At 49.7% G+C, this 26,957-nt stretch overlaps 6 protein-coding genes across 6 annotated transcripts; 3 read left to right on the top strand and 3 right to left on the bottom strand.

Moving 5' to 3' along the window:
* Positions 1–53: 53 nt before the first annotated feature.
* Positions 54–2,543, top strand: UHO2_00027 (uncharacterized protein; the record flags this gene model as incomplete). Its single annotated transcript, XM_041556647.1, has 1 exon — positions 54–2,543. One exon carries the CDS (start codon positions 54–56, stop codon positions 2,541–2,543), a length of 2,490 nt encoding a protein of 829 aa, XP_041412581.1.
* Positions 2,544–6,442: 3,899 nt separating this feature from the next.
* UHO2_00026 (putative VCX1 - Vacuolar Ca++/H+ exchanger) lies at positions 6,443–7,696 on the top strand (the record flags this gene model as incomplete). The annotated part of the gene is made up of 1 exon (XM_041556646.1): positions 6,443–7,696. The coding sequence occupies one exon, from the start codon at positions 6,443–6,445 to the stop codon at positions 7,694–7,696; it is 1,254 nt and encodes a 417-aa protein (XP_041412580.1).
* Positions 7,697–7,982: 286 nt separating this feature from the next.
* Positions 7,983–8,453, bottom strand: UHO2_00025 (uncharacterized protein; the record flags this gene model as incomplete). Its single annotated transcript, XM_041556645.1, has 1 exon — positions 7,983–8,453. The coding sequence occupies one exon, from the start codon at positions 8,451–8,453 to the stop codon at positions 7,983–7,985; it is 471 nt and encodes a 156-aa protein (XP_041412579.1).
* A 1,142-nt stretch (positions 8,454–9,595) lies between these two features.
* Positions 9,596–11,929, bottom strand: UHO2_00024 (uncharacterized protein; the record flags this gene model as incomplete). Its single annotated transcript, XM_041556644.1, has 1 exon — positions 9,596–11,929. One exon carries the CDS (start codon positions 11,927–11,929, stop codon positions 9,596–9,598), a length of 2,334 nt encoding a protein of 777 aa, XP_041412578.1.
* Positions 11,930–17,738: 5,809 nt separating this feature from the next.
* UHO2_00023 (uncharacterized protein) lies at positions 17,739–19,302 on the top strand (the record flags this gene model as incomplete). The annotated part of the gene is made up of 5 exons (XM_041556643.1): positions 17,739–17,940; positions 18,023–18,231; positions 18,315–18,673; positions 18,765–18,970; positions 19,169–19,302. 5 exons carry the CDS (start codon positions 17,739–17,741, stop codon positions 19,300–19,302), a joined length of 1,110 nt encoding a protein of 369 aa, XP_041412577.1.
* A 715-nt stretch (positions 19,303–20,017) lies between these two features.
* UHO2_00022 (uncharacterized protein) lies at positions 20,018–21,907 on the bottom strand (the record flags this gene model as incomplete). The annotated part of the gene is made up of 3 exons (XM_041556642.1): positions 20,018–21,396; positions 21,511–21,719; positions 21,897–21,907. 3 exons carry the CDS (start codon positions 21,905–21,907, stop codon positions 20,018–20,020), a joined length of 1,599 nt encoding a protein of 532 aa, XP_041412576.1.
* Positions 21,908–26,957: the final 5,050 nt, after the last annotated feature.

Genomic DNA, 26,957 nt, shown 5'->3' with positions numbered 1-26,957 from the left:
ATCGTGTTACCATACACCCCGCGACACTCTAAGGTCAAGTAGTATCGTCCAGCATGTCCGGCAGGGAAGCTTCCAGCAGCTCGCGGCGTCAGCCTTCGGACTATCGCGAGGATCGTCGAGGTTCCGGCCCCAGTGGGTCCTCTTCACGCTCCTCCAGTCGAGTTGCATCTCGTTCTGCTTCTACTCAACGCAGCAGCAACAAAGAATCCAAACAACCGGTCCGAATCGGCCAGTACATCCTACAACAAACCCTCGGTACAGGCTCCTTCGGCAAAGTCAAGCTCGCCACTCACGCTCTCACAGGTCACCGTGTCGCAATGAAGATCATCAACCGACGCAAGATCTCCAACCTCGACATGGGTGGACGTGTCAAACGTGAGATCCAATACCTCAAGCTTCTCCGACATCCCCATATTATCAAGCTCTACGAAGTGATCACCACCCCCAACGACATCATTATGGTCATCGAGTATGCTGGTGGCGAGCTATTCCAGTATATTGTGGATAGAGGGAGGATGCCGGAACCTGAAGCAAGGAGGTTTTTTCAACAGGTGATTTGTGCGATGGAGTACTGTCACAGGCATAAGATTGTTCATCGTGATCTCAAACCCGAGAATCTGTTGTTGGATGAGTATCTGAATGTTAAGATTGGAGATTTTGGGTTGTCGAACATCATGACGGATGGTGACTTCCTCAAAACTAGTTGCGGTAGTCCGAACTATGCAGCGCCAGAAGTGATTTCGGGAAGGTTGTATGCTGGACCGGAGATCGATATTTGGTCGTGCGGTGTCATCTTGTATGTGATGCTGTGCGGAAGGTTGCCTTTTGACGACGAGTACATTCCGACGTTGTTCAAGAAGATTAACAACGGGATTTATACCTTGCCGAGTTATCTTTCGCAGGAGGCTAGGCATCTTTTGTCTCAGATGCTGATCGTCGATCCGGTCAAAAGGATTACGATTAGCGAGATCAGGCAACATCCTTGGTTTAACGTTGATCTACCAGCTTACCTTAGGCCACTCCCTCCTACGCCAGCAGCGGAGAACCGAGGTTTTGATTTCGGCATGACGGCAAGTCCGGCCGATACCGGGTCGCCGAATGATGCTACCTCTCCTCCTTCGACTGCGACGGGGTCGGCGGGAAATAATGGGGCTAGTTTGCAGACGAGTGCGAGTGCGAGTGCGGGTCAGCCATTACCAGTGGGGGATTTGGATGCGATTGAGGATGAAATTGTGGAAGAGTTGGTAGGAAAGATGGTAGGGTTCAATAAAGAGGAAATGTTGCAGCAGTTGGCGGAGAAGGGGGATAACCAGGTGAAGGTGGCTTATCAGTTGGTGAGGGATCATAGGAGGATGTTGCAGATCCATCATATGGAGGATGCACATGGGATGGAGACGTTCCTCGCGCAAAGTCCACCTGCTTGGAATGAAGGATTGGAGGGCTTTATGGGTCGATCTACTAGTATTAAGAGGAAGAACAGGGATGCAGGGGCGGGGCAAGCGACTGCGGGGGTGGCGCATAAGGAAGTTGCTCCAACGCTACCCTCTGCAACAGCGCAGATGGGAGGGGGAGTAGGGGGAGGGGAGGAAGAACCGGATTCGTTTTTGGTCGATACAGCTGATGCCGATCCGTCGGATGATGGGAATGAGACTTTGGCAAGTGATGATGATGATGTTTTGACGGATGAAGATGGGCATTCGACCGATGTGGAAGATCCGTATGGGGAGAGGATTGTCAGGATTGCTGTGTTGGAGACGTCTCTTCCAGGGTATCTGCGAGCGAGGGAGGCGGAGCGATTGGCAACACCATCCGCTGAGAAAACCTCCTGGCCTTCATGCACACCTCTTTCTCCTGTTTCGGGGAATGTAACGCCTTCTCTGCCTGGAGCAGCGGCAGCGACGGCGGCACAGATTCACAAGAAACCTAGATCAAGATGGCATTTCGGTATCCGCTCTCGTAGTCCGCCGATGGAAATTATGCTGGAGCTGTATAGGACGCTGCAATCCCTCGGCATGGAGTGGAGAGCTAAGCCTGCCCCCGCTGCTAAGAACGCAAAAGGAGCGAAGGGGGAGGGAAATGAAGAAGGTGCGGGTGGAGCGGAGAAGCGGGAAGGGAACAACGGTAGCGGTAGTGCAGCAACCAAAGGAGAAGAGCTGTTCTTCCTGGAAACGAGGTGGAAAGTCGGACATGTGCTAGTCAGGATGGATCTGCAACTGTATCATGTCGATGCAACCAACTATCTCGTTGACTTTAGGAATGTTGGATATACGAAACTCGACAATTGCTCCCTCCTCGACGGCGATCCTTCTCAAGGTGATGAAGAGAGGAACGAGGTGGAGAAGCTGGAAGCAGCATTCGATAAAGCTATGACGGAAACTCAACAGTCTATGAGGGATGGCGAACAGCAGCATAGGTTTGATGGGACAAGAATTAAACCCAGCTTGGCTCCAGCGGTACCGGCAGGGAGGAAAGAGGTCAATAGTCCGTTTTTATTCTTGGAATGCGCGACAAGGTTGATTGTCGAGTTAGCGGGAGGGGCCTGATTTCCAAGTACTCCTTCGATGTCGTGTAGTTGTGGTTTGTTGCAGCTTAGCATTTCTCTCAATACCCTATGGCAAGCATTTGATATCGACGTCGTTGTATGAAGCCTGTGTGACACGAGTGTGAAGAGAAGTCCGGGGGGGGATCGGGGAAAGAACATGGATGGATCGCTGTTCGGAATCGGGGTGCTTTTGGCCGTGCGAAAATCGTAGCCACAGATTTACTTTTTGGAACGCAACCTTAAGGACGCGTTTTTGGAGGAAATTTGAACGCCCCAAGAAAACGCGAGTAACTCATACGGCCGATAAAAGACGTAACCTAACAGTGAGCATATGGAACATGACGGGGACGTCTATCTTCTTCTCCTCGGGTATTGGATAGCCGGTATGCCGATGCCTATCGCAATGATCGGGCCTGAGGCAAGCCAATACTCCGCACAGGCCTTGACAGCATGCTATGGATCCGAGTGAGCGAAGGCGGTGAAGGTGTGAGGTCAAACTAGAGATCACATACTTTCACTGTTGTAAAGTGAACTCCGTTCTGCATTTTCACAATACCGTCTCCTGACCTGCATTTATAAAAACAGTTGAAGAATCATCGGCATTCCAACGGGGTTTACAGGGTCTGCAGAGCACAAGCAAGCCACCAGTGAAGTAAAGTGCATATAGGTGGTATGCATGTGGGATGCATAAGTGTTGCCATAGCAACACTCAGGAGTAACACAGGAGACAACACTCAGGAGTAATGTGAGGAATGGCTCATCACAGTCTTGCATGTATAGAAGGTAATGATCAGGTATATATATGCCTATGTACATAGCATATCATTGATAATACATGGCAAGTATTCAAGAAGGCATATGCTTGTGGACAAGAGCTTGATGGTAGCTCTAATCAGCATATAGGACTTGTAATCTTCAATTGATTAAGAGTCTGAAGACCTACCGACCAAGCTGCACCCCAGTTAACAGCTATGGTAGAAGAAACTGAAACTCAAGCTGGCAAGGTCAAAGGAGGTAGAAAGGGGAAGGTCACCCAAATGTGAGTCATCAATAATGAGGCCACCAACGAGACAGAGACTGATGTAATTGATGATGATGCCAATGAAGAAACTGATTCAGACTCTGACCTAGACAATGGTGGCAAACAATACAACTTCCATACTTTGGCAAAACTCCTTGAGCCAGTGCCCAAGCTCACATCACACAACTATTACAGTTGGAATGCTCACATCAAGTCTTTCCTCCAATGCATTCCCCATGCAATGAAACACCTCGAAGGAGTGTTTGACAAGAAACATCCCAAATGGAACCGTACCTTCGATGATGCCTTGTGTCATGGGCCTGGATGCACAGGAAGCAGGAAGATCCATCAACTCATATGAAGGGAGCACAGGAATCAAGGAATTGGGCAGATCATAGGATTTGCAGCAGAATTCACTGAGATTGGTAGTAGAGATGGCTCTATTACAGATCTCACCTAGATTGGCATGAGCGAAGTTGATATTACAAATCCTGCCAAGATTGGTAGTTGAAGGAACCATGTGGCAGATTCTGTGGAGATCAGTGGCAAGGATGATTGTATGACAGATTCACATGCAAGGGGGACCAAGCGCTGCCAAGGAATGGACCAAGCTCAGGAGCATGCAGTTGGTTACCACTCAGGGGTCACAAGATAAGGACCTGGAGAGTCGTCACCGGTCGAAGGAAGAAGAGCTGTGTCAAGGACACCGGCCTGGCAAGCAGGTCATGAGGAGGAGGAGCAGTGTGTCAGGGGTCTCGCGCCTGAAACCCAGGTCAGTCTGTCGAGATACTCGGTGACTATCGAACTGTGCAACAGCTATTGTCTCGGTATCGGTCTCGACGAGCTACATTGCTTGGTGACTATCAAGTTGCATGATGACAGCAGGTGGCATTTGTTGTATATGCTATCATAGGTTTTGGCTGACCTCTGTGGACACTCAGTTCAGGGGTAGCTCAGCATGATCAATATCAATACATAGGTTGTGATGACACCAAGGTCTGGTGTGAGTGTTGATGATGATGAGGTTGATGGCGTTGGTGTTAAGGTTGGTGGCATCAACATGAGTGTCCAGTGTGCTGACTGATGCTTGAAGTGATCCCCAGACTGCAGTGGACTACTGCCTTCAGTTCTATCTATATCTGGACTGCTGACCTGCTATGGGCCACCTTTGGACATCAGGTAGTGGTGATACAACACACACACTACTATGAGGAGCAATCTTGATAGATTGCTACTATGCTGACTGAAACTAATGTATACTTATGCTGAAGTGATAACTAGTTATGATGTGTGTAGAGTGGATGAGGATCCACTCGACCTTTAATGATGAGAAAGTATGGTTATATACCTCTTCACAGCATCACCAGCAATGCTGCTCCTGCTCTCTCTCCAGAGAGTACCTTCTTCATCGAGTACTTGTACAGGGGGCCCCTCTAGCACCACTCCTGTCCTCCTTGAGCTATTGACTCCTTCGACACTGCTCCTCCTCCTTGCTATCCTGCTTGTTTGGCACCCCTGTGCCTCCTGAGTGGTGTCGACTCCTTCGACACTGCTCCTCCTCCTCAGGACCTGCTTGCCAGTTCCCTATACACTGCTCCTTCTCCTTTGACCAGTGATGGTTCCTTTTGACTCTTGTCTCTTGAGCCCCTGAGTGGTAACCATCTGCATGCTCCTTGAGCTTGGTCCTCTTTGTGGCTGTGCCTGGCCCTCCTCGCATATGGGCCTGGTCCTCCTTTGCATGTGAGTCCATGGAAGTCCATGGTCTCCATGGAGACTGCACTATGACCATGCTCTCTACTGATATCGACTAGCTCTCTGATACCTGTGCTCCTTCCATATGAACCAGTGACCCTCCTGCTTCTTGAGCATTCAGGCCCATGACACATAGTAGCAATCTATCAAGGTTGCTCCTCATTGTAGTGTGTGTGTTGTATCACCACTCACTGATGTCCGAAGGCAGTTCATAGCAAACCAGCAGTCCGGATTAAGATAGATCCGAAGGCAGTAGTCCACTGTGGTCTGGGGATCACCTCAAGTGATAGTCGACACACTGGACACTCGTGTCGATGCCACCAACCTTATCACCAACACCACCAACCTTATCACCAACACCACCAACCTTATCATCAATGCCACATTGACCTCATCATCAACAAGATCACTCACACCAGACCTTGGTGTCATCACAACCTTTGTATTGATATTGATCATGCCAAGCTACCCCTGAACAGAGTGTCCACAGAGGTTAGCCAAAACCTACAATAGCATACAACATTCATATCGAATGCCACCAGCTGTTGCACAACTCGATAGTTGCCAACCAACACAACTTGCCAAGATCAGTATAGAGACAATAGCTGTTGCACAACTTGATAGTCACCGAACAACGAGCAGACCAGGTTTCAGGCGCGTGACCCCTGACAGGGGGTACAAAGGAAGTGACTCATCCTGGCTTGGATATGATCAAAGTGGCAATAAGGTATATATATGCATTTGTCTTTTAGGTTCACACCACAAAATACTAAGCATTACAAAACGTATGACTGTGGTAAGGGTGCCTGATCGTGGCCCCGATAACGGCGTATGCTAATTGTTATCTTCAATTGATGCACACTGACGTCCGTTGCTGACTTTTTCTCCCGCCCGCCGACCGCACTCTTCTCGAGTGGGCACAGACACGTTCTGTAGCGCCAAAGTTAGGCTGTGCACACATGCGCCCTGTCGATTTTGCTTGGCATTCCTCACTCTCGCTTTCGTTGACATGTTTTGGTGGTGCGATCCATCCAGTTGACCTGGCTCAAGCGTTCTCTTTCGTCTGTCGGGTTCACTTTCGTTCACCATCCGCCCTCAAGGAACATCGTCCGCATAGCTCGCCCAGGATGCCAGCCAACGAAAGAACCCCCCTTGTTGGTAATAACAACAGCCTCCCCCACCACAATGGTTCGTCCGACCACCACGCAGGAGGACCCCCGAACCTCGTCAAATCCCTCTACTGGATCCTTACCTGCTCTTGGATCAATGTTTTCCTCGTCTTCGTACCCCTTGGTATTATTGCTGAACACTTGCACTGGCCAGCTATCTGGATCTTCAGCTTGAACTTCCTCGCCATCATCCCTCTCGCCAAAATCCTTGGAGATGCTACCGAACAAGTCGCATTCAAGCTGGGCCAAACCCTTGGTGGATTGCTCAACGCCACCTTCGGTAACGCCGTCGAACTCATCGTCGGAATTGTCGCATTGATGCAAGGGCAATTGCGAATCGTACAGACCTCTCTCATCGGTTCTATCCTCTCCAACATCTTGTTGGTGCTAGGAATGAGTTTCGTAGCCGGAGGATTGTTCAGGAGCGAAAACACTTTCCAACAAACCGCAGCCCAAGCATCCGGCTCGATCATGACTCTCGGTTGTATTACTCTTGCTATCCCCGCAGCATATCACATGTCCATCAAAACCTCAAAAGTTTTCGCAGGCGACTTTGAAGCACTTGCCCTTCTCAACGAGCCTATTGTTTATGGCGAAAAGGATGCTTCCGGATTGCTCTTCATCTCCCGCGGAACTTCTCTGATCTTAGTGGGAATCTACATCCTCTACCTCTTCTTCCAGCTCAAATCGCACGCATTCTTGTACGAGGCAGAGGGGGAGGATGAAGATGAAGAAGAAGCAAAAATGTCTCCCATCGCCGCCATGATCGCGTTGTTCTCCGTCACCCTCCTCACCGCTTTCAATGCGGACTACCTCGTCGGCGCGATTGACGAAGTTGCGAAGGAATACGGCATCCCTAAGGCGTTTATCGGTGTCATCTTGCTTCCTATCGTTGGAAACATGGCAGAACACTTGACCGCGGTGTGGATGGCAGCAAAAGGTAAAATGGAAATTTCGCTCGGAATTGCCATCGGCTCTTCTATTCAGATCTCAGTGGGAATGATTCCGATCCTAGTACTGGTAGGATGGGCGATCAAGCAGCCGCTGACACTGTACTTTGAGACGTTTGAAACCGTGATTTTGGTCGCAGCGGTGTTTTTGGTCAACACGCTGGTGCAAGATGGAAAGAGTAACTATATGGAAGGTGCCATGCTCTGCTCACTTTATGCGGTTGCTGCGCTGAGTTTTTGGGTTAGTCCTGGTAAGGAGTAAGCGCCGCTACTCTTAGGTGGGAGAAAACGAAGAGGGGGAGGAGAGGGGAGGCTCGGTGGTTGATCCGTTCAGATTGGAAGAACACAGACTCTCATTCACACACACGCTGCACATAAATCCTCTCGCGATCGCCTAAAAATTCTACTACTTTCATTCAAATCTTTGCCATTACCTACGAGCGTCTACCTTTCGTAAGCAGTTTTTTGTTGACAGATCAGAAGTGTGATAAGGGTGGGAGAGGGTTTAGAACCGCAACCCGCGCTTGGCTCACGTTCCTTGTCTCGACTCATAGGCTACCACGGTTGGGATGTCGCTCAGGAGTATTAGGAGGAGCCCTCTGTCCCTGTTGCACAACCTCTACCTCTCTGTTCCTTCTACTTCCTACCCTCTCGTTCGAACCGGGGCCCATGTCGAGCCTTATCATCGCATCGCTCCTACCTTTGGAAGCATAGTTGAACGTCCTCTCACCGTAGGGCACTGGAGTGCGCGAGGCACTAGATCCAAAGTAAGGTAGAGGGCGTTCTTGAAGAGGAGAGTGGGATTCAGCTGGTAAAACTCGCTGGACGTATTCGTACAGTTGTTGGATTTGGGGTGGATGATGTTCGACGATTTCGTTGATCAGGGGGCTGTTAATCATTTCTATGGGCATCGGTGCAGCCGCTACCATGATTGATGTCATTGCGACGGAAATGGCCAGCAAAATCGCGGCTTTTGGCGTCGAAAAGAGTAAGGAGGAAGGGTTGGTGTGAAGCTGCATCTTTCCACCGATTCACTTGAAGCGTTTTCAGTATCTCACCAAGCGGTCATTTGGGCGAGAAGAGTTGGAAAAGGCCGGCGTTATATACCGATCAAGGCCCAGCTCCGAGGTCATGCCAAGCAACAAAGGTCACGAGAACTTCTTCCCCTCCTCCTTCGGCAAAGTGCAAACTCGAAGCCAACTGAAAGTTAGCAAAGCCTATTCCTCACTACCGGCTATCGCATAGGAAGATATTCTCGAAGCTCGAGCACTGGTTGGTGCAACGATAGGTTAAATTGCTTGGCCCACTTACAGTATGTCACAACAGAACCGAGTACCGGCAGTGCAAATGAAGACGTTGCTGGTGGTGGATGCGTCGATTTCCGTTCTTTTGGCACCTCGCTTTCATCATTTCGAGCAGTGGGATTTTGAGTCCGATGTTTTGAGCGAGACAAGGTTCCGGGCCGACGGGTTTGGGTTGTTTGCCAACGTTATTGCCGATGCTGGTGGCGAGAGGAGGATGAAGGAACCGGTCTCTTGACTTCTCTACACTTGTAAAATCTTCGCGTCTTGATGAATAGCGACGAATTTTTCGATTCTCTTCTTGGCGATCGACCTGATAAGACCGAAATAACAAAGGCTGAAGGGGGCCACCACGCCACGTCAAAGCCTTCAAAAGACGATCCGACGGAAGGGTGCCTACCTCTTTAACTAATATGGCTGCAGAAGGCGGAACGGTGGCTGTGGGAAGCAGTGGCTTAGACTCATCGAAAGCACGCGGAAGATGGAATTGTTCTGCTTTATATGTGAAGTTGTGGAGAGTGAGGCTTGCTTCTACGCTGGTGGTGGCTGTGGCCTGCTTCTACAGTATCGGTGGCTATCATTGCTGCACTGATGAAGAAACGCCAAAAAAGTAATTGCGACAAGCGCCGAAGAATGGCGTCAAAACTCAATGGACATCACCGAACCCTCCAACTACTATCGCACGGCACTTCCGGGAATGGTGGCAACTCATAGTGCACCTGCTTCCAGACCCACGATGAAGGCCTCCGATAGCCCACCAACACCGACAGTCCCGCTCATCACCACACACACGCACACACGCACGCAAAACCTCTATAGTAAAGCGGGGGGTATAATTGCAAACCACATCAAGTTCCATCTCAACCCGCCAGCGGTCCAACCCGCACAATCTCCCTCTCCTTCCTTTCCCTCTCCTTCTCTATCCCCCTCCAAACTTTATTCGAAGCTTTCACTCTCTCCTTCCACCTACTCTTCGAGCCATGTAGTAGCCTCGTGAGAATGATACTTGCCTGACCTTTCGTAAGCTCTGAAGCTGAGGTGAGAGCTTTTTTTCCCCTCCCAACCCCTTTCTCCCCTCCTTCATTTGCGGCAGTCGAAGAGAGTTTGGACAAACCAAGTCGCTTCTCGACCAATCTTCTCTGCGAGTCCGTAGCTTTTGTCTGCCTCCAATTCGCACGCCGATTAAGCATGGCGAACAGTTGAGGTGCGTTTCGGAAGACTGATTTCTGCACATACTGGTCTGACCCTCGTATTGCGGATTCGAGTGTGGAAGAGAAAAGGATGTGTCGGGGACGACGGTATAGTGATCCACCCTGGAACCGTTTGTAAGGGTTGGAAGAGGAACGGCCAGACGCGGCGGCTGCTTCATCTGCGTCTAAATTCGAAGGGGTGAACCAGGAAGTCCATTCTGCCCCCTCTCCCCCTTCGGTTGTGGAAGGGGTGTGACGTTCGACGGTAACGAAACCGTAGCGTGGTACGTCGAGGATGTACGTTTGCCCACCACAATCGACCCATGCGTTGGGCGACATTGTTTCTACCATTGTAGAGCGTGAGAGCATGGCTTGTTGGAGTTGATATGGGTCGTCGTAGTCGATATAAGTGATTTTTGTTGGGTCGGAGAGGGAGATTGAGAAAGGATCCGCGGGTTCTGCTGTCTCCTTCGCAGTGGAATCAAAGGATTCTGTTTCCTGCGATCGCTCCAACAGCCCCTCCGCAGATTCATCTTCAATAATATCATCCGCATTCAACCCGAACAGCGTCGGCGTACAAACAACCCCTTTCTCAATATTTCCTACAATATCCAACACCAAACAATCCTTTTTGCCTGTCTTAGGACTCAACCTTAAACCTCGCCCAATCATCTGTGAGAACAAGTTCCTCGATCTTGTCGGTCTCGCCAAAAGCACACAATCTATCGCTGGCACATCCGCACCTTCTGTCAGAATTGCACAATTCACCAGCACGGGATAGACTCCGTTCCTAAAGTCATCGAGTAGCTGTCGACGTTCATGCATCGGCGTTCCACCATGCAGATACCTCGCATCGATACCTGCGTTGCGGAAAGTAGCGGTGAGATCTTGTACATGTTCGATGTTGACTGCGAAGATCAGTGTGGAGCGACGACGGGTGTGTGCGCGATCGATCCATGCTTTGAGGATCAACCGGTTGACGACGTCGGTGTTGACCACGGAAGCGAGGGAGGAGGCAGCGAAGTCAGAGTTAAGGTTGGAAAGTTTGACCGAGGTGAGATCGATATCGGCTTTAATGGAGGTGAAAAGGATGGGACAGAGCCACTTTTCGCCGATCATTTCGAGAAAGTCTTTGTGGAATACGATCCGATCGAAGACCTTCCCCAGCGCCAATCCGTCGTGCCGGCTGAAGGTTGCGGAGAAGCCTATGACCGGGACTCTTTCCTCTGCTCCCGTGCTGTTGCTATCGCTTTGTCTGCTCTCGAGATCCATACCAATATGCGGATCGAAGTGAGACAAAACATTAAGATACGACGGCGCAGCAGCATGATGAGCCTCATCTACCACTACAGCCTTATACCATGCCGGATCGAACTTGTTCAATCTCTCCTGACTTCTGTTCAGAGTCTGATAGGTTGCTACGGTAACATCTGCCAGACCGGAAGCCTTGTATTTGGCGCCCTGTTCGATTTCGACTGATTTCTCGGGAAACATGCTTGTGACTGCGTTTGCTGCTTGTAGGGCAAGTTCGATGGAGTTTACGATAATGAGCACTCGATCCCCGCCTGTAGGACGGGGAGGCATGCGGTCGATCAGGTGGGTGAAGATGGTGGTCTTTCCGCTGCCAGTGGGAGAGGAGACGCCGATACGGGTAACGCCGGAGGAGAGGGCGGAGAGACAGTCACGGATACATTCCTCTTGGTACGGGCGGAGGGAGAAGGCTGGGGTTGTTGAGGAGACGAATTCGTCTGCGCTTGGCGGTGGTGGGGTGGCTTCGTCTGGGTGGTCGATGGGGTGGTCGGATACGGCCGCACTGTTCAGGGTCCCGTGAGTGCTCGAGAGCTGTCGTTGAATTTGCAAGATCGGAAGAGCTCGTTGTGCGGTTGGTATTGTCCTCGGCCACGATGCCGTCGATATTGTGCGTCTGACATGTCGCATTGGCAGAGCACGAGCAGAGCGCACGCTGCTGCTGCCTATGGGCTTTAGCAGAAGCGCCGCAGTCATCTTTGAGGAGTACTATTGCAGCTACGCAAACCTGTTGATGGTGGTAGCGTCGTTCAGTGCCTGAAGTGGGAGCACTCCTATCTCATGATCCATCTTGACAACGAGCGGGACTGTGTGGTACCCGATCTCTGTGCAGATCTGCTCCCCCATATCCCGATTACGTTTATGTCAGCACGTATCATCATATTGGATCGCTTCCTTCGGCAAAAGATTGAGTAGGGGGTTTCAGTTATCTCTGAGTTTTGAAAACACAATACTTTGAAAATATGTTTGGGCCCAATTTTTGACACCCCAAGAAACTGCACAGGCCTGTGACACTTGCATCTTGGAGTTTCACTTGACTTGGCCAGTAAAAACAATCTCTGATTCCCTACACCAGGTCAAGATCAAAGTGATCATATCAGATGTTGTTGAACACTATACTGAACAATGCCAAAACCTTTGATTGAAAAGCTAAAGCAAATAGCTTACATCACACCTGTTCTGATCACTGTCTTCTGCAAGCCTCATGCTGTTGGTTTTGTCTCTCCTGCCATTCAGTGAAGGCCAACATTGTCATTCCCATCCTTGAGATTCTGCTGTTGTGTCCTCAAAAGGGCAGCCATGAGAAGCAAAGAGTGCAGTGAGCATCTCCTCCCTTAGATCCAGTGCTTTCTCCTGCCTGAACTTCTGGACTCAGTTTTGAGACATGCCCTCCATGGCAGCAGCCTGTTCCTGTTTGTATTGCTGCTGGTTTTCCCTTCATTGTATCCTTGCATCTTCAGTAGCCTGCTGATATGCTTCCATCCCTGACATGGTCTCCAGCACTTCAGCTTCAGATAGATTTTCTGATGCCTTAAGGTATTCTGCCACCTCATCTGGTCAATCATAATGACTTGCAAACATATGTGCAATGATACAAGCCTGGACCATATGTGCAGCTTTCTCGTGGTCCTCTTCTTGATACAGGTTGCCTTGAAATCCCATGAGACATTGGAAGCAGTTCTTGAGGTAGGCAATGCCATGTTCAGCCTTGACACAAATGCAGGAGAGTGAATAGTTGAAGTAGTGGAGATCTCTGCTCTTTGCAACTGCAGTGTTGCTGTACAGTCCAACTGTTTAGCTGGAGTAGCCATAACCAGCATCAACCCAGACAAACTTGCCTTCATCAAGATGCAAATGAGGCTTCACAACAATACCACTGCCTGAAGCCCAGACTCATGCATCATGTGATGACCCAGGATGTCCAACCACCAACTCAACAATGTGCAAGGAATGAGGGAGGAAGACAAGGGCAATGTTGAATGTATAATCACCCTTGTATGAGTAATGCTTGTGAGCATTGAGTGCTGGCTTCCAAGCAAGATTGATGTGTGTACCATCTACCACCAACCATCCTCTAGACCATTCCTCGACTCCACTCTTATCAGCAACCCATGTGTCACAGGGTCGGCTGGCCAGCGCAAGAGAGTGTGCCAAATTGATCAGCGGCAGTCATGGTAATGTCGCGCAATGGAGCAGTATATGAAGGGTGCACAGCAGATCAACATATGAAGGGTGTGCCAGATTGATCAGAGCCAAAATCATTGGGGATCAATGAGATTAATCAGGCTGGCAGCACATAAGAATTACAAGATCAATCAAACTCTGGGAACCCAGATTAATCTCATGGGGATTGGTCAGGATCAGTCAGATCAGCATGCCTCAACTAATCAGCTGATATGAGCAAGTACTAGGAGCTGTGTCGAAGTGACCACCTGACCAAGGGGTATGGTCACGAGGTTCAACAAGTGGATAAAGGGATTCACAAGATAAGGTCAAAGTGACCACATGACCAAGGGGTATGGTCATGAGGTTCAACAAGTGGCTAAAGGGATTCACAAGATAAGGTCGAGAAGGAGCTGTGCCAAAGTGACCACCTGACCAAGGGGTATGGTCACAAGGTTCAACAAGTGGATAAAGGGATTCACAAGATAAGGTCAAAGTGACCACCTGACCAAGGGGTATGGTCACGAGGTTCAACAAGTGGCTAAAGGGATTCACAAGATAAAGTCAAGAAGGAGCTTTGTCAAAAGGGGGGCATCACACATCATCAGGCAGAAGGAGAGCATGAAGGCAAGAGGGCAGTGTTGCATAACCCTTATGCCATGCAAATGGTAGGGGTGCAGTATCAATGGGATTGATGCCAGCAGGACAAGACAGTGTCAAACAGGGGACAAAGGCCCCTCAAGAGGAGCAGGATAGGTGTCATGGGCAACACCAATCAAATGCATAAATACTCTCATTCTACCATAGCATACAAGTGGATCCCCATCCACTCTATATTTTATACTTACTTACTACTTATCTACCTACTTGTTCAAGTATCATTGCAATAGCAAATGCTTTGCATTGACTCTCAATGTGTGTGTTGTATCACCATTAGTCAACAACTGTAGGCAGTGTTCCTCAACACTTGCAGTCCAGTACCCTTACTGTAGGTGGTGTTCTTCAACACTTGCAGTCCAGTCCCTTGCTGAAGGCAGTGTTGCTCAACACCTGCAGTCCAGTCAGTTATTGTAGGTGGTGATCCTCACCAGCAGTCCAGTAACTCCTGTCCTCTGTAAGCAATCAGCATATTGCAGTCCAGGCAACATCCAAGAGCCTTATCAACAGTACTGCAAACACTCATACTGTAGAGAGGGTGTATCACTCTCTCATCACAATCAGTGTCCATGCTGCACAACCTCTGAATGGAGTGTTCAAGGCAGTCAGTTGAGACTTACCAAGCAGCGACATTTGGTTACATTTAGGCAAAACATACTGAGTAGACCTTACTCAAGCAATCTCAATATAATCCCCAAATCTAAGTCTCTGGCGCGCGACCGCTTACACCATGCTTTTGCCTTAGCATGCTCATCTTCAGTTGCAAAGGTTACTACCTCACTGTTCAGCTCATATAGGCCTGCAATAGTCCTATCTGTCCACTTGTGAACTGAGCCCCAACTGCAACTGCAGGCAAATGCAACATCATGAATTCCACCACCATTTCCTGACCATCCAAGCCAATATAGACCAACTGCCACTTGCTGCTGAACATGCCAAAAGCTTGATATTGATCTGAAGGCATTGGTTGTGCTGAGTCTGTAAGTGAGAGCTTGGAATGCATCTGGGGTCATGTGAACAGCCCCTCGAAAGAGCTTGCAGTTGGTGACAGCATATCAATCAAGCATGTTGATGAGGGGATCCCTTTGTTGCAGCAGTTGAAGGTGTTCAACTGTGTATCAAGACTGGCTGATGTTGTCATAAGTCCTGATGAGCATGAATGAGACAGCATGATCAAACATGTCATCATCAGAATCTTTAAGGTCATCATTAGGGTGCCAAGTGGCATCAACATCCATCAGATCAAGTTGCATCTTGGATTCCACCATCAATGAGTGCATGATGGCAGTCTCAATGTTGTCCAGGAGGTGCTGTTTGTCAGAAGTGCACACCATGGTTGAAGTAGAGGGCCAGAAATAGGAGATTGATGATTGATGAGTTCAGTTGAACAAGGATGATGTGGTCTGAAAGAGAGTCCAAAGCTACAAACACAACTCAGCTGAGTTCTGCACAACATGCATGCTTGGAACTGGGGCTACATGCAGCATTCCTCCACCAAGATCATTCTTCCACACTTACACCAATCAGCATCTTGTATGTGGAACAATTCATCACATTGAAGCAATCTACATTTGAGAGATTACATGGAAGACTGGGTATGGGGTATGCTAGTCATACATATTGAGAGCTAGCTTTACAGAGAGCAATGGTACAATAAGTCAGAAACACAGGAACAGAACTTGGAGAACTCAAAAGGAACACCATTCTTGCCAAATGGTCTACTCATGAGCTGAATTGCTGTTGTCCTGCTGATCCATGGCATGAACCAGTGGGTCAAGTTCAAGATTGCTTTGACTACTTCCAGCGATGTTGCCAAAGGGTAGATTAGGGTTCATCATCTGCACCATCTCCATGAGCCAACCATGCTCTTCAGTTCACATGCACTCTTGTCTCTCACTTTCTTCCCTGGCAAATTGAATGCACATTTCCTCCCTCTTCATGCATTCCTCCTCAACCTTGATTCTTGCCTGAAGCATGTCTTGGGTGCAGGCCTGCACAATTTCTGACAGCTCTTCTCACTTGCTCTTGGAAGGGGAGGGTTGAGACTACTTGGGTGTTGTACCTGTGGCTGGAGAATAGAAAACAGAGCCACCATCACCATCATCCACTTCATCAGCCCCAAAAGTGGTGCTGGATGAGCACTGGTGGGTTGGAGTGTCTATAGGGGTAATGGTGAAGAGGGTGGGGCCAATTGAAGATGGGTTGGATGAGGAAGAGAAGGGCAAGCAGGATGAAGATGAAGCAGCAGCTGGGGTGGCTGCAACTGAAGAAGAAAAAGACAAGATAACTCTTGCTCCAATGGGATCATATTGCAACTCCTCAAGAATGGATTCCATGCCAGGAATGTTGTGTCACTGAGGGTAGAGAGCATTGCTGGCATTGTCCATGTTCACATTGGCATCAACTGAGTTATTCTGAGAGGAGGCAGGGGGGGCATCATATGGGTGACCAGTGAGAAGAACAACTGGACCAGTCTGTGCATGGTTAGTCATCATCTCATGCCAGTGCTCAAACCAAAGGCAGCTTTGAGCAATTGATTCGTGTGTGGCATAGTCCTGCAAGTTGATAAAGAAGCATAGACAGAGATATAAAGTATAAGAACATTGGCACACTTAACATGAATCAACTAAGTTGTACTTACTGAGCTGTTGTGATCCATGTCTTGAAGAAGTACTCCAGCACCAGTCTGCTGTGAGATGGTCTTCTTGATGTTGTTGTATTGTTCAGTGAGCCAGCAAATCTTAGTCTTTACTCAACCAGCACCACCAACAGTAGACTTGTCTGGGAACAGCTCCTGCCATATCTGCCTGCAGATAATGTCTTTGTTTGTCTTCAGACCCTTCTCCTGTTCTGCAGTCAAACATCCTGGCAATAGAACATGTTGGTATTGATCATTATTGTAGATGATATCAATGAGGTGATTTATGTTGCTAGGTGACCAATTGAAGTAGGCAATATGATCTGTTTTGTTGAAACTGCTGCCACAAGTACTGGCTTGATGGCTGCGAGCTGCAGAGATTTGAGTTGGGTGGGTAGAGGCTTGGCGAGGCAAAGAACCAGCAGATGTGGTGGCATTGGAACCAGAAGGAGTGGAGGAGGACAAAGGGGAAGTGGGAGAGGTTGCTGGCTGAGTTGACTCAGCCCCAGCCAAGGTGCTGGAAGTTGCAGAAGGGTGGGGCTGATGAGAGCCATCAAGGTTGGACTGAGCTGACATTGTGTTGTGCTGCAAAGCAGTTGAAGACTGCTCTGATGCTGGAGCCAATCCAGAGGCTTGCTGCAAAGCTGTGAATAGTGTATTGTTGTTGATATGGTCATGAGGGGATGGCATGTCCATGTCCTGGCACTGACAGGGAGGAAATGCTACTGGAGATGGTGATAGAAGTGAAGCAAGGACAGATGTAACTCAAAGCATGAGAAAGTGTAGACAGTGCAGAAAGTGGAGTTCAAGGGTTGTGCACAGAATTGTGTTAGAATCATGTGATATCAGCACATGACAAAAACTCCTGCTGAAAACTCAAATATTCAGAAACATGGGCTCACAGCAAAAATAAGTAGAGGTTTTCAAAACTTCTGAGCTTTTCTTTCCTGGCAGAGCTTACTTAAGCAGCAAGTTTTCAAAATCCAAAAAAACCATGAAAACTTGGAGTTTTGAAAACTCAGAGAAAACTGAAACCCCCTAGTTCCAATGTCAATCCCCCACTTTCCGCCCACAGCTGAAAAACTTTCTCGGGAGTCGGCCATCTACGCACTTGCTCCCCACAAAACAGATTTGCTGTCGCGTAAAAAGAACAACACCTTAGGGCCGTTTTGCTCGACACCATCACCAACGCCATCAACGCCCCCACTCGCTGCCCACTACCTCGCAACTCCTCTCCTAACAGATCGGAGTAGATTAGGATCGATCTGAAAAGGCTTTGAAGAGGAAAAAAGGAGTCAAGATGGAAAGGACACCATACACCACAATGGCAGAGTTAATCCGCCAAGCAGCACTCGAAGAAGCTACGACACGTGCTAAAACACGCTCCCCGCTTAACACCTCTCCATCTGCAGAGGCATCCTCCTCAAGATCAGCCGCGGCGGAACTATCAACGGAAGCAGGAGCAGAGATAGAAGAGCTGTCTGCTGTGTACGAAGATGAGAAAGCCCGAAACGATGCATTGGCGAAGATGCTTGATAAGGTATGCCACACCCGCTCTCCTCCCACCTTCTATGCTTGTAGATACTTACTCCGCTTGCACTTCTATCCGTGGGAATGCGGTAGAGAATAGAAGCACTAGCACAAAGCACAAGACTCGACACAGCAAAAGACAACGACCAAAAGAAACGCGAACTTGAATGGCAGCAACTCGAATACGCCATCCAATCACTCGAAAAGGAGAACCAACATGCACCGCCTCTCGATTCTTCAGCAGTCCTCGACATTCGCACACGGGCAGAATTGCACGATCTCAACCTTCAATACGCATCTGCTCTGGAAAAGCTCAAGGTGGAATTAGCTTCTGAACGCGATGCCCTACTACGGGAGACTCAGCTTCAATCCGATCTAGAAATCGTCCAGACTGGACTCGAAAAGAGGCTGGCGCAACTGCAACGCAAAAAGGGGCAAGATTTGACTTCGGAGTCGGCTGTCAGGTAGGTCTCCCTACCGCCTCCTCCGCTTGTCCTTGTGTTGAGTTTGCATGCTGACATATCTGCGTTGATGTGATTACAGGGAGTTAAACCGGAAATTCAAAGCGCAAGAATCGAGGTTCAAAGAGTTACTCGCTCAACTCATCGACATGGGCAATGCTCTGTTTGGTAGCGATAATCGTAAAGTAGTAACATTGAGGCATTATTTGGATGAATTTATGAATCAGGCTTGGGATAAACCTCTGGATCCTTGGGTAAGTGCAGGGAAGCTAGCGTTGAGGAGAACGGGTGGGGAAGTGGATGATGCGATGATAGAGCTTTTCTTAAGGGCAAATGTGGTGGTGGCTCATCCAAAGGATTCGAGGAAGTGGAGACTGGTTGCTTTTCATAAAGCCACGAGGAGCTCGTGATGGGTGAAGGAGGTTGAGGAAAGGGTTGAGGGGGGAGAGCGTAATACTATACCCGATTCTATCTGTGCGCTTCGAGTGATGGGTGGTGTGCGAACCTGTGAGATTGCCGGATTCGGAATGGGAGGAAAGACGCATCGACTCGGTTGCTCTCGCTCCGATGCAAGGGCATCCGTTGATAAGGGCGCGCAAAGCGGGGTTGATGTCGCTTAGAGGTTTCCGACTTTCGGTATCAATAGCCGGTGGCAAGCGAAGTGAATGTCGCAAGCGAGCTGCAAACGGTCCATTGCACACTCTTGCCTTTTTGACAGCGGTTCGGATTTGTCCGTGGCTCTTTTCACAGTCCCAAAGTGGAGAAAAGATAGATGAGAGAGGCACAAACAACACACACCCACACATACGAGAGCCAAAACCAAGGTGATTGCTATTCGAGGAATATTCCTCCCTTCCAGCGCAGAGGCAAATTGCTATCGAGGAACCATACAATGGCCTCCAAGCAACGCTGCCTGTCATGAATCAAGGGGAAGATATATGCATTGTACAAGATTTACAAGACGAGGCGCGCGAGAAGTCGGAAACAGTACAACAAAGAAGCGAAAGATCCGGGCGAGGGCGCGTGATGGACGCTGTGCGAGTGACCATGAGGTCAAGGCGTCGGTCGAATGACGGCCTGATGCAGAGAGAGTGATTAGCGGAGAGCGAAAGAGAGTCGTGTAGGTATACTGATGTCCTCGGTGAGACACAAGTGATGATCATGGTCGGTCAAGGCATAAATTTATGCGCCAGAACCAACGAGTAGGAAAGAGAGTATGTGTACAACTAATTGATGTTGGGGAAAAAGGCGAGTTCCGTGGTGTCTACGGGGCAATCAATCCATGCAGTCGAGATAGGCTTGCTAGTAGGTGGATGAGGTGGATGAGATGAGGTTTTACGATTCAGACACCTCGAGCTTGTTAGCGCGAGGCGGGTAGGAAGTGGGGTGCTGACTCCAGTAGGCGGCGTTGCGGTCAACGGAGGGATCAGTGTAGGGAGCCGCCTGGGTAGTGTCGTGCTCCTGCTTGCTGGGCCAGCCATAGCCATCCGAGTGTGTGGCAGCGAGCTGGTCGGTCTCTGGGTGGCTCTCGGCGTGCGGACCAGGTGCGAAAGGTGATGGGTTGGACCATGTGCTGTCCGTGGTCGACGAGTGAGCGGTGACAGGCGCAGCCTGGGACTGGAACGGCATCGAGAAAGTGACACCACCGCTGCTGCCGTTTGATTCTGTGCGGTGATCGAGAGCGCCCATGGTAGCGTAGTAAGGATCGGTCGAGTTCATGTGATCGTTGGTCTGAGGATCCGAGTCCATGTGAGCCAGAGCGGGAGCAGTGCCATTGGAACCCTTCTCGCTGCTGCTAGCATCGATAGAGCCAGTGGATCGCTCCTTTTTGTTGCTCTTCTTCTTTTGCGGGTTTTCGTCATAGTGGCAGTCACGCTTGCCGATACGGCACTGCTTGCAAGGAGTGCCGTCCTGACTGCACTTGACCTTCCTCTTTCGGCAGACAAGGCAACCAGTTCGGCTACGCCTGAATTTGGCCCTGCGGGCGGGACCGGGACCGCCAGGGATGTCACCCTCAAGCATCATACCGGGGCCAAGGTGAGGAGCCATACCGTAACCGATAGCAGCAACTGTATGGGCGGCAGTGCCAGGAGCACTGTAAGGGTTGCCATAAGCACGACCGCTTGCGGCTGAGCTACTCATTGAACGGTATCGCTGGGGCGACATGGCAGACAGGGCGTTGGCATCGTAGCCGTAACTAGGCTGCATGGCCGTGTTGGCAGCGTAAGCGATTCGACTGTGATCGTAGCCTTGTGGTGGGGCTGCCGAGACGGAAGCGTGGCGACCGTGAGTATTGGAAGAATTGCTGGCACCCCAAGGCCAGTGACGAGCGGAAGAGCCGGGCAGCTGGTAGTCAGCAGAGACAAGACCAGACTTGCCAAGCTGAGGTTGTGTGCGGATGGCACGCTCGTCGAGCGAAAAGCGGCGTGCGTCTGCGGCCTGACCCTGGGCGTATCGAAGCTGAGCGTGCAGAGGAGGCGATTGGTCGTAGAAGTGACCGCCAGTGGAGCCACTGTCGATGCTGCTACCAAGGCCGACCTGATCGAACTGGCCGTTGAGCGAATAGACCGAGGCGTGTCGGCTTGCGGTGAGACCGGGAGAAGAAGGTGCCCAGCCACCAGCGAGGTCGTGAGGCGAGGAGAAGGATGAAATCGAGTCCTGTCGGTGGTGCGGCAAGCCCATGGATGAGGCATGGGAGAAGCTTCCACGGTAACCTGCGAGGTTTAAGTAGAAAGCGGAAAGGTGAGCTTCTTGATCTCCTCTCCCATCAAGAACAAAGACAGGCCAGTCTCGGGCAAGCCGAATTTGAGGCTCGAAGTGAAACTTACTCGACATGGGCGAGTGACCGTCGGTCATGGCGCTCTGCTGCGGATGAGCCGGCACCGCTGCCGTGCTGTATGGATCGGTGGACGTGTGGGTCGCCTCGAAGGGACGCGGTGCGCGAGGCTCATGAGACTCTGCTGCAAAGACGGGCGGCGCAGATCGATCGGGCATGGCACCATAGTGCGCTGGGTAGCTGGTTGGCTCCATGTATGCACTGCAATGAACAAAGGAAAAGGAGCATGAGAATGTCAGAATCGCCGTTTCTGCAAATCAAGGTTCGGCAGCAACTCAGAATGCGCAGTAAAGGCTCATCTTGGGCGTCAATCGCTCTTTGGATGAGCCGCAACCTCGCTGTATGGGACTGATCTGCAGGAACAGAAAGCACACTTACTTTGCGCTCATTGTGCGTGTCCGATCGGTGGTGATGATAGGTTGAACTTGACCGCGATATCGTCAGAGGCGTGATGATCGATTTGCACGGCGCTGTGAATGACAGAGATGAGAGTCCCTCGTTGCTGCTATCGATGAGATGAGCGGGCTTTCGAGTGAGCGGAAGGCAAGTCGCTTGGTGCGAAAAAGCGATCGAATGAGGGAAGGGGATGTGGTATGAAGCGTGAGCCGCGGTGGTAGAAGGTCGAGAACGAAAGACGACCTGAAGGAGATTCCTGGCGATGGTGAGGAGGATAGAGTTCCAGAATGATGATGTTGATGAGGTTGGAAGAGAAAGAGGTCAATGTTCTTGCCGGAAGGTAGAAGTAAAAGGATGACCTCTAGATCAAGCTGAGCGCGAGGGCGAGTGCAAGAGCACAAGCAACCAGAGACAGGAACTCCTTGTCCGGGGAGAGGCGGAGGCGAGGGAGGAGAGCGTGGCAAGGGCGTGGCCCGAGGCGAAGCAAAGGCTAAGTTAAGCCAAGATCGCTGCTCTTTCTGACGGAAACTGCAAGCTCAGAGACTCGATCCGAGCCTGACTGTGAGAGAGAAAGAGGGAGCGGAGTATTTGTGAGGCCGCTGCTCAACGGTGACGTTTGAGGGTTAGACGGTTTCAAGCAAACAGCAACAGGGAAAAAAAAAAGAAAAAGAAATAAAGAAAGAAAAAAAAGAAAAAGAAATAAAGAAAGAAAAAAAAGAAATAAAGAAAAAAGAGGCCGGACAGCTGAACAGGCGGATTACCCGTCAACTAGCAGAGAAGGGGAGAGAGAGGAAGAGAGAGAGGAAGAGAGAGAGGAAGCGAGAGAGAGGAAAAGGGAGACGGCAGACTTTGGATGACAGCTCGTAGCGAGGCAGATCGCAGCAGCCATAGATTGGGTTTGTCGACTCTTCTCATGGCTGGGCGTTGTTTGTGCAGCAGCAGTAGCAGCAGTAGCAGCAGTAGCAGCAGTAGCATCAGAAGTCACCTTATTGTTTCGTGTCTCCTTGGGCGCAGTCAGACACTCGAACAAGAAAGCAAAACCGACAGCATCCTTGCGCTCTGTTACTGCAAAGGTGCCCGTGCCCAGTTAGCCGGACAGCTCGTTTGCCAGAGAAGCGGGGCCGCAGTTGCAGAAGCAGCAGGTCAACGCAAAGGAAAAATAGAAAAATCGAAGCGGCAGCTGCCATCTCTGTGACCAAAACCGTCGGGGCAAATTGAGAAAGGAAAGAACGGAGCAAAGGCACAAAAGCAGTGACAGTGAGAGAACGGCAAACTGACGACCACGACGACAAGCATGCGGCAGACGCTGACACAGACGCAGAGTCGCATGGCGGAAAGACATGCAACCAAAAGAATTGCAGCAGCAGCCGAAAGAGGTCGATTCGGAATGGAAGTCAGGCACTTGACCGCAAGCGGGTTTACGTTTTATTTTTTATTTTTTTATTTTTTGGGGGGGGGGGGGGGGGGGTTTTTTTTTGGGGTTTTTTTTTTTTTTGTTCTTTCCTTTGCTCATTAAATTTTGTTATCTATTCAATCACCGTCCAGAATTCAGCTTTGCTGCGCCTGCACATTTCGACTCGGAGCAAAGCACGAGCTCAATCATCAGCTTTCAAACGTCTCTTTTGTTGCCCCGACACGAAAAACGTTTTCAACGAGTTTCGCGCCATGAATCTCGGTGTGTAAAGGAGACAAGAGCAGATACACTGCAAGTTGGCCGCTCACAAAGGTGTGCGCAAAACGAGTTTGTGCTTTGAAGCTGGAAACGGAAAAAGTACTGCAAAAATAAGAAAACGAGAAATGACGATTGCTGTCGCTCCGTCCCAGGCGGCTGTGTGGAAGGATGGAATTCAACGGGGTTGGGGGCGAAACAGGAAGCAACTACAGAAAGAGTGGCGTCAGCTAAGCTCGGATCGCAATGGACAGAAGATGGGAGCTTCTGTAGGAAAATTGGAACCGAATTCCCTTTTCCCCCACTTTGAACATGAATAATCAGCTCGATGATTCGAAGACGTGAACAACTTGCAACGTGCAGCTCCAGCTTGCTTTCTAGCTGGTTGGGTCTTTCAATGACGCTCGGTCAAGGTGCAGAGCAATGATCGCAGCGGGTACCGTAGAGCAAATAGACGGTCGCAAGCAAGATCGATGCGATTATTTTTTTTCGGTTTTTTTTTTTTTTTTTTTTTTCTTTTTTTTTTTTTTTTTCTTTTTAGACCTCGGCTAGCCGACTCCGCAGCTGGCGTTGAAGCCATGACCCATTCCTCTTGCTCAAATTCAAGCACCGACATCTTCTTTGTGTCACTCTCGATGATGATGTGCACTTGATCCTTTTTTTTATAATTTTTTTATAATTTTTTAAATTTTTTGTTTTTGTTTCTGTTTTTGTTTTTGTTTTATTTTTTTTTATTTTCTGGTTTTTTTTGTGTTCTTCACCTTCCGAATTCCGCGCAATCGCAGCTCTCGTCTCATTCATTGAATCCATCGGCCAGTCCCGCGCCCGTTCAAACTCAGGGTCGATGATGGTGCATAAAGCTTCCCCCCGTCAACAACGAAAGATCCATGATTGGCGTCATTGCATATCGCAGGTGAACCTCGCAAAGGTGCATGCACAGAGGTAGACCTGATTGCATAGCAGAGGGAGAGAGAGAGAGCGCGCGCGCTTCTTCTTCGTCACCAACACCTGCTCCCTCTTGTACGTTTCTTGATGCTTTGGCCTGCAATGCTGCCGGCCTTTGCAGGAAACAGTCTCAAAGGCTACCTAGAGTCGGAACAGTTCCCGTGGAAACGGTGTGCGATGCTTGCATAACGGTCAACTCTCAGCTGAGTTAGCCACTTGACCGGTCCAATGTTCTTTACCATGGCTGAAGAAGGGAGTGTCGTCGTCAGACATACGGCCCTTGGACACGGGAGGCATTTCATACAACGTCGGTCGATCTTGCCTGTCTGTCGCTGTTTCTGTCTGCGTTCCCCTCCGCGCTCCGCTCATCTCTCACTCTCCTACTTCCGCTTGGCCGTCAGCTGCTCATTGCAGTTCGTTGAGTTGCTCAGCCGATCTCCAAGGGTTGGGTCATGCTGATCTGTACGCATAGACAGTCGGCTACTTGGACAGGCTCGCGAAAAGACCGCGGGAGGTTCGGCTGTATATTTGTTTGTTCGACCAGAGAATGGAAGCAAGCCTTGTTTCCATGTGAGCTCTCCAAAATGGCAGCCTCAAAATCAGGCCCCAGGTTCATCGTCCCTTTCGCCTTGCAAGCCTTATCTGTACGTCGATGATGATCTGCGGCGACTCTGTGGATGAACAAGCTCTCCTCACATTGAGACATGAACAGAACGTGACCGGCGCAAGTTCAAAAGGCAACCTAAGCTCAAGCAGTGTGACGAATGCAATGAAAGCCGCAGGCAGGCAAGCAGGCAAGCAGGCAAGCAGGCAGGCAGCAGCTGTTGTGGGGAATCGACGCTCCCGAAACTCTGGACTCGCGCATCATTGGCTCGTCGTTCAAGAGGGAGACGAGTGAGGGAGACAGCGAACCCGGTCGGCTCACATGCACATGCATGCAAGATCGGTGGCAAAGACATCCCATTCTAAGTCAACCCTCGTTGCTGCATCAAGAACCCGCAGGCCTCTTGAGCTGGCTGTCGGGGGGAAACGAGTAGCGCAATAGCTCCAACAAAAAGTGAGCATACAATCGATCCGGCTGATTGTGCCAGATTTTCGAAGCGTTGTCTTGGCTCTGTGACAGCAGTTGAGCGTTTAGATCCCAATCAGAGCCGGATTGCATTACTTGCAACCCATATCGCTCCTTAACTTTGACTTCTGCTTCAATCAAACCATGCCTTCGGAAAACACTCGCCTGCTGTGAGGTAGATGTGAATTGCTTCGCCAGCTCATGTCAACGCGGTCTAGGTTGCATGTAGAAGCCTTCTCTTAGCAAAGCATTGCAAAAATTGAGACTTTTCTCAAGTTACAGTGGGCTACAGTAGACAACATGAAGTGCATCCTTGCTTTGAGGCAATTTTCTATCATGACGTAATCTCAACCCCATTTTACGCCCCGACATCAGCCAACCCCAACTGTTCGGCGCCCTTCAACCATTCGCAGACACCTTTCGTACGACAGGGCAGGGATGGAAAACAAGAACCACGCTCGTGCAACGGCAATTGTGTATATCTCCGTATACTCGACCTGCCCCTGCCCATTGTGCACAAGTAGGGGGTTTCAGTTTTTTTTGCCCTCGAAAACTAGAGTCTTCCAATACTAAAAAAGCCTCAGAAAATTGATGCCCCCAAATGTAAGCTGTGTTTTTAGACCAAGAGTTAGGGTAGTGTTGGCCAGAAAATGAAGCAGTTCCAGAATCCAAACCACCTTGTAGCTCCACCATCTTTGACACTCTTGTTGCACAATCAAAGTAGATACAGTCATTATTGACACTGTGGGTTCATGCAAAACAAGCTGTGCAGGAAAAGTGGAGGCATTTGCACAAGTACATCACATGCCACATTACATGCAACATCACATGAGTGAAGACTCAGGTCCAATTCTGAAAACTCTGCCACATCAGTACTACTGAAGCAGTGTTTTCAAAAATTAGAGTATTTTCCAAAATGGCAGAGCTTATGTAAGTAATGAATATTTGACACATGTGAAGACTCAAAAAAAAACTTGAGTTTCCGAAAAAAATAAAATAAAATCTGAAACCCCCTAATGAGTGAAAACACAAACAAATAAGGGAGTGAATATGGGAGCGAATATGAGAGCGACGTTGGATCGCTGCATTAAGCAAATGATCTCAGCTGTCGCCCGGGCAAGAGGCAACAAGGAAATATGCAAGAGTGATCAAAACGCAAGATTACAGCCTGAACCCTACTTGACTGTCTCGGCAGGAGTTAGGTCTTTGTCAAGGTCAACAAGACCCTCATTCTCGCCCTGTACACCCTTCTTGTCGTCTTGACCAGCTAGGATGATACAGCAGCACCGGGAATCAATTTGGACTCTTCCAACAGAGCTGCCAGTTTGCCTCGCTTCAAAGCTTTGAAGGCCTCCTTCTC

This window comes from Ustilago hordei, assembly GCF_900519145.1.
Source record: "Ustilago hordei strain Uho2 genome assembly, contig: UHO2_contig_01, whole genome shotgun sequence".
NCBI lineage: Eukaryota > Fungi > Basidiomycota > Ustilaginomycetes > Ustilaginales > Ustilaginaceae > Ustilago > Ustilago hordei.
Note: the sequence above shows the minus strand (reverse complement) of the source record. Positions and strands in the feature narration are given on the sequence as shown.